The sequence below is a fragment of the Sipha flava genome, unplaced genomic scaffold (genome assembly GCF_003268045.1).
Source record: "Sipha flava isolate LNK unplaced genomic scaffold, YSA_version1 72_pilon_pilon, whole genome shotgun sequence".
NCBI lineage: Eukaryota > Metazoa > Arthropoda > Insecta > Hemiptera > Aphididae > Sipha > Sipha flava.
In genome coordinates, this window is record NW_020273612.1 from 523,321 (window position 1) to 530,506 (window position 7,186).

The window sequence follows — 7,186 nt, forward strand, 5'->3', positions numbered from 1 at the left end:
AAAATAAGATAGAAAATTTTTTTTTGAATTTCAAAATAATACCATTTACAAAATGTATATAAATGAATTTTTTTTCTGCATGCACTTAAAGATTCGTAGAATAATGAGCCTTTAATTATTGTTTGCCCTGGGTCATATTAAATAATTAAAATAATAGTTTAATGTATACAATACCATTGCGGACATATGCATTACAAGCAGGCGCGGATCCAGAATAGATTTACGGGGGGGGGGCATCAAATAATATCAATTAACTATCAGGGTTTATTATGTTATATTATTTTGACACTAGCATAATAATGATTGAAATTAAATTTACCTTTAAGTAGACCATAAAATATAAATAAAAACATTTTTTTTTAAATATTTAGGTTTCTCAAGATTTTATTTTATTGCTTATCGAATGTTTAATTACATTACTTTTTCTAGTTTTTACTGTAATTTATAATTTATGATAAATTCTAATCAAATATACAACTTAAAGTTAGGTTAATTTCTTATTATTTATGGTTTTCAAATTGCAAATGGAATTTTTCTTTTGCTTTTGGAGAAACGCTGAATTAATTTTTCAACATCAATGGCAATGTTTCTGTGAATGTTTAATAATGCAAGTCCAGTCAAACGTGTTTCACACATTGTTGATCTTAGCCATGTTTTAAGACGCCGTAGTGAAGAGAATGACCTTTCAGAGCTAGAATTACTAATGGGTAATGTAATTAATAATTTTAATATTTTATTTATTAAAGGAAAAACGTCTTCATCACAATTCTGTAATACTTCAATTGCATGGTTAGAAATAACTGATGAATCATTTTGAAATTCACGTATCCACTTCTCTTTCCAAATATAGTATTCACCAACTAATCGGGAGGATAACTCATTTTTATTAAGCAATTTTTGAAAGTCTTTAGCAACTGATTTTATTTTGTCAGTTTCTTCTTTTTGGTCATTTGGTAATTTTAAAAAATTAGATGGAAGAAAAAGAGATAACTGAAATAATTCCAATGTATTTTGGGAAAAACGTGTTTTTAAGTCATCTATAACATTATCCAATAAAGGAATGAATATCGAGATTCTGTAATAGTCTTCTACGTTGTTGGTAAAATAGTTTGATCGATTTTTTTGTTGTTTACATGATCTAGGCATTCGTAATTCTACATCGATAATGTTTGCTAAATCTTCAGATGATTTAAAAATATTTGAAAATTCTGTATCAACATTTTCACGACATTTGGAAAGAACTTTTAATGTATCTTTTATAGTATTTGCTGCTGTATTCAAATCTAAATTTTTTTTTTTGGAAAATTTTGCTTAAACAATAAGTGAAATTGAGCAAATGCGCAAAACTAAAAAAAGCAATAATAAATTCACTGTCACATAATGTTGTTACAAGTATTTTTGCTTTTCCAGAAGTTTGAGAATCTTTCCATGTTGTAATTTCAGTTAATGTATTAATAATTTTAGGCATGTCTTGTAAAAACCTAGTAACTCCATCATGTCTCTCAACCCATCTCGTTTCGCATAGTCCTGTTAGCTGATGGCCAACATATTTCTTCAAAATAACTGTACGTTTTGCTGACACAGAAAAAAATCTAACAACCTCTTTAATAATTCCAACTAAATTTCGTATACTTTGAACTTTACTTGATTTTGAAATAGAAATATTAAGAGAATGGTTGTAACATGGACATCTACGGGCATTCGGTGAACTCTTTATAATTTCAGCTACAGCTCCACAAATTTCTGATGTCATAACACTGCAACCATCAGTACCAATACTACACATTTGTTAAGATTCAGACCCATTTTTCTCAGTTGATTTAAAACAATTTGCCCTAGCATTTTCCCAGTTATCGATATTTCTTCTACATTTTTGCAACTTTCATAATTTTCAAAAGAACTGTCTATATTTACTTCTTCATCATCACTTAATTTATTATTAGAACTCCTTAGTTGAATAAGTTGAGCTTCGTCAAATGCATCTATAAATGCCACAAAATCTTCTCTAATTGTTATTTCATCAATATATCTTATAACTAAACTAATTTGCGATCGTTTAGACACATCTAAGGTTTCATCAAAAATTATACTGTAAAAAATATCCTTGTCTGTAATTTTTTTTTAAAATACTGTCTAAAATTTCTTTACCACATAAATCGATTAACTCGTTCTGTATTGTCTTGCTAATATATGTTGCTTTTGAAGAAGAATTTTTCAGATGATTTTCAAGCATAGAATCTCCGGCATTGACTCGAAATTTTAAAAGTTCTTTAAAATTACCTTCGTTTATTGAACTTCTTCCATTTTCAATGGTAGACGATAAATCTAGTTGGCCATCGTCTCTATGCCCTCGAAAAGAGATGTTTTGTCTTCCCAAAAATATAATGCTTTCTATAATTGGAATAAGTCTTTCCTGATTTTCTTTTATTTCTTGCATTCGTTTTGTATCTAATAAGTTGTGTATTTGAAGTTTGGGATTATTGTAATTTTGTAAAAAAAGTTTAGCCATTTGGACAGACTCATTGTGATATCTAGTGATTTCATGTCTATGTAAATCCCCTGTATTTCCTTGTAATCTTGCGAACTTTGTCAGTGGTTGAGTAACTAATTTTTGTAATTCTACATTTCGTTGAAAACCACCTTGTTTTTGTACATTAAACAAAGGACAATATTTGCAATATAAACCTTATTTTGATGGTGAAAATACTAACCATATAAAATTATTTAAATGTTGTTGCCCAAGAAATCGACGTATTAATTTACCGTTTTTATTATGCTCAGAGAAAGGAAATATGTAATTTGTTGGTGGTACCCAATGATTCACTAAGAGTTCACGCTACGAATAATTGTCAATATTTTTTCCAATATAATCTCCTATGTCATTAGAATGAAGATGGAAATCATGACTAGAAGTAGCTAATACTGAATCAATGTTCGAATTAAGTTCTTTTACTGAATTATCTGAAATATGTTCTTCAGGTATGTTGCATTTAACTGTGGTTTTTTTTGAAATTGGTTTGAAAAATGAACTTATTTTTGAAGAAGAACGCTTTTTATCAGTACTTGTATCCTATGAAAGTAAAGAAAATGTAATAATTTAAAATCATTTTATGATGACAGTATGAAGTCATCATGGGAAAAAAAATTTTCGGCCATAGGAATAAATAAATTCAAATCTGTTTTCAGAACCCTCATCGCTTCACTGTATCAAATAAGATTATTTAAAATGCACAAAAGTTGGTTTTTAATTCAAATCAATGACAGTGTATTAAAATTCAAAATACAAATTACTTACCATTTTTTAAATACACTTGTTTTCTCACTGCTCGTTGAACGCTGTGTCATTGTTTGTATTCCGTAGGAAAATGATAATGTTTTATTATATTTAATATTGTAATAATAGAAATAGTCAATGTAGTATGTGTGATTACGACGATAAGATAACGTGAACGATCTACGCCGTCGTTAGCCAACGCCGATGCGATTATAAAAAAATAGAAATTACAGAACTATAAATAGAATCGACCGAAACCAATATGAATTTTACAAATCATTATAATCTAATAAAGAAAATATGTTATAAGAATAATTTTAAATATTGTTTTAATATATTACATAGTATGTATACATATAATTTTTTCCCCGACCTTTTTTTTTAAAAAATTTGGCCATTGCTCCCATAGCCCCCCCCTTGTATCCGCGCCTGACTACAAGGCATGCAGGATAAAAAAACTTTGTAGCCCAAATTATATGACGAGGTAGCATAAATATCATTAATACAGATAATAGAGTTTATTTAACACAAATATATTTCAAGTACCTCTTACGTACCTTTAATATATTATTCGTATAAGTTTTTATAAGTTTCAATGAATGATTATGTAAATAAGTTAATAAAATATTTTAACTATACCCGTGTGACTATTATTATGAATCGCTGTTCAGTATTCTAGTATAATAATGTGTCAAAGAGTTGGTGTTCGAAATTGTATACAAATTTAAATTTAAGATATGGTTTGGTTAAATCGACATGGTCCATTACACAAAAACATCATATCCCTATTGTATAACACATTATCATTACACATATCACTATAGCTATATTGTCCCATTAAATGGGAATTAAAAATTATGGAGATATTTATTATGATATCATGGAAACGTTGTCTCACATAAAAATAATGTAGAGCTATGTAATGGGATAACCTGTGATAATAATTTTTTATCTTTTCTCATAAGTAAAATGATTTTTTTTTGTGTGATGAATATATACTTTAGCTACTAAGTTAAAGTGACATAATATTGCAATTAAAGTTGTCGAATATTTTATTTGAACATATAATTAACCTACACTTTATTATTTACAGAAAATTATAAATCATAATAATACAAATAGTCCAATATCCTGAATTCCGTCGGTGTCGATTGATTTGATATATTTAGTATTTATCGTTAAAGCCGATCATTGTTGCTATTCTTCAAAATTGTTGAACACAATAATCGTCGTATTTTCTCACAATGTTCAAGCATTTAACGTGAAGTTTTGCTCACAGTATGTATCACAAGACGATACCTCCAATACGATGGAAAAAACATCACTTCAAATAAACTGTTAATTTAAAACATCTGTATCGATCTCATGAATATCTTTAAACTTATCCCCATTCCTGAGCACATTTCTATTTACCTCCTAACGCTTTATCGCTTGTCATGTACGAAGTTGCGAAATACGTACTTAAAACATATTAAATTAGTGACTAAAACTGAACGTCTCTTGACTTATATTAGAATTTTATATCAACCATCCAGTTCGTGTTCGACTCTCGTCCGAGCAACACGCACGTTCGTCTTTCGCTCGCCTTTATAGCTTTCGATAGCGTAAAGACCAGTCTTCCAAGCAACAGACAATGTTTATTTTTATTATACCGCTATCGCAGCGCTTAATTAACTGATATCCACAACCGTCACACTACCTAATTATACGACCGCCGACCGCTCGTGGCCGTTATCGGCCTCAGGCCACCGACGCCGCTCACCTTATCTGTCTTCATAATGAACCCGTTATCTAAAACTAATAACGCTGCTCCAAAACAAACCAATACACCTATATCGCCGTTAATTCTTGTTAAATCAAAATCTAAAATTTCACAATCGAGCAACAAGTCTCCTGATGACTTCTCTGACAGCGATGATATATGGCAAACAGTAGAAACAAACAAAAGAATCAGATCTCCGCTTAAAAATTCTCCTCCTTCAAAAAAACTTGAATCGAATATATTCATTTCAACAAATCGTTACGCACCGATATCTCTCATTACCGAAAATGAACCAATGGACAGTACCAATCAACAGTCTACCGAAAATTCCTTTGAAATCAACCTCGTTAAAATTGTCCTCCCCCCCCTCCCATATTTATTCAAGCTAAACTAAACTTTAATACAATATGTCTCAAATTAAAAGAAATAACCAATTCCACGAGTTTTACATGCAAAACTACTACCAAAGGTGTCAAATTACAAACTTTCAGTTCAGATTCATATACATCTGCTATCAAATTTCTTAAAAATGAAAATGTTTCTTACCATTCATACCAGCCAAAAGACACTAAACCGTACAGAATTGTGATAAAAAATCTCCACCCTTCTACGGACAAATTATTCATAAAAGACGAACTAACCTCACAGGGCTTCCAACCCAGAAATATTACGAATGTACTTCACAGACAAACCAAGGCACCTCTCCCTATGTTCTTCATCGACTTAGAACCATATACTAACAACACTGATATCTTCAAACTTTCACTTTTATGCTACTCAAAAATTAAAGTTGAAACCCCTCGTCCAAGAAAAGACACTCCCCAATGTCTTCGCTGTCAATCATATGGTCATACATGCACCTACTGCAACCACCACCCCAGATGTGTTCGTTGCAGTGATCCCCATGACTCATCACAATGCCAAAAAGATCGAACCCAACCCGCAAAATGTGCCTTATGCGGTGGCCCACATCCTGCCAACTATAGAGGTTGCTCAGTTCACAAAGAACTCAACAAAAACAGAAAACTTTTACCATCGAACCCCTGGCGAAAAAACGCACCAACCCTCCAAGCTTCTTCCTCCTCATAAGAATCTCAAAAAAACACCTACGCGGAATTCCCGCCCCTGCCACAAAATTCTACCAACCATTCACACAGAACCCATAATGAATCTTCTATTCCTAATGTTTCAAATAACACAACGGACCAACTCACGTATTTCATTACGGAATTCAGGTCACTAATCAATCCTCTGATATCCCTACTTACATCACGAAAAACTTATCTCAAACAATGACCGTAAATAAGTTATCCTCCTTAACCATTCTTCTATGGAACGCTAACGGAATCTCCAACAACACGGAAGAACTTAAACTTGTTCTCGCTGAATAAAACATAGATATAGCTCTCATCTCACCTCCAACTCAAAATTTAAAATTTTCAGATACGACTGCCTCCAAGCCAATCACCCCGATGACTCAGCTCATGCTGGTGCCGCATTACTAATTTCCACCAAAATCAGACACTCACCTATTCCTCCTAAATCTAACCAACTCATGCAGATAGTCGCTACATATATAATTATTAACTCCATACCCACTTCTATCGCATCTGCCTACTTCCCACCAGGATTACCTTTTCCTGCAGAAGATCTGTCATTATTTCTTCAAACACTGAATCACACATACGTCATTGATGCTGACTTTAATGCGAAGCACGAAACATGGGGCTGCCGTTCAATGAACACTAGAGGTCGCACTCTACATAATTTTATTACTAACAAGGCCTCCAAAGTTATTTGTCCAGCCTCCCCCACCTACTGGCCAACTCACGCAAACCGCCACCCAGATTATCTTGATTTTTTCCTAACTAACCTCCCTAATCACATCCATAAAAATATTTCCAATCTAAACGACCCTGCGTCCGACCACACACCACTCATTCTCAAAATTCAAGCAAAAGTCGACATCCACCCATTCGTCAAAAAACGCACAGACTGGAACAAATTTCGCAATATTATGACAACTTCTTCCTCCTTAAACATAAAGTTAAAAAACCCCACTGATATAGATACCGCCATAAACACCCTCACAAACAACATCCAAGACACACTTCGAATATCTTCCACAATAGCAGCAAATCAAAACAACT

At 32.1% G+C, this 7,186-nt stretch overlaps 1 protein-coding gene across 2 annotated transcripts; it reads right to left on the bottom strand.

Moving 5' to 3' along the window:
• Positions 1-522: 522 nt before the first annotated feature.
• LOC112692290 (52 kDa repressor of the inhibitor of the protein kinase-like) lies at positions 523-3,526 on the bottom strand. 2 transcript variants are annotated; one of them, XM_025566919.1, is made up of 2 exons: positions 3,296-3,526; positions 523-3,070 (listed from the first exon to the last, which is right to left on the bottom strand). In XM_025566919.1, the coding sequence occupies exon 2, from the start codon at positions 1,784-1,786 to the stop codon at positions 1,223-1,225; it is 564 nt and encodes a 187-aa protein (XP_025422704.1). In that variant the 5' UTR covers positions 1,787-3,070; positions 3,296-3,526; the 3' UTR covers positions 523-1,222. Both variants share the same exon structure in this region, with proteins under 2 accessions (XP_025422704.1, XP_025422705.1).
• Between the last annotated feature and the right edge of the window lie 3,660 nt (positions 3,527-7,186).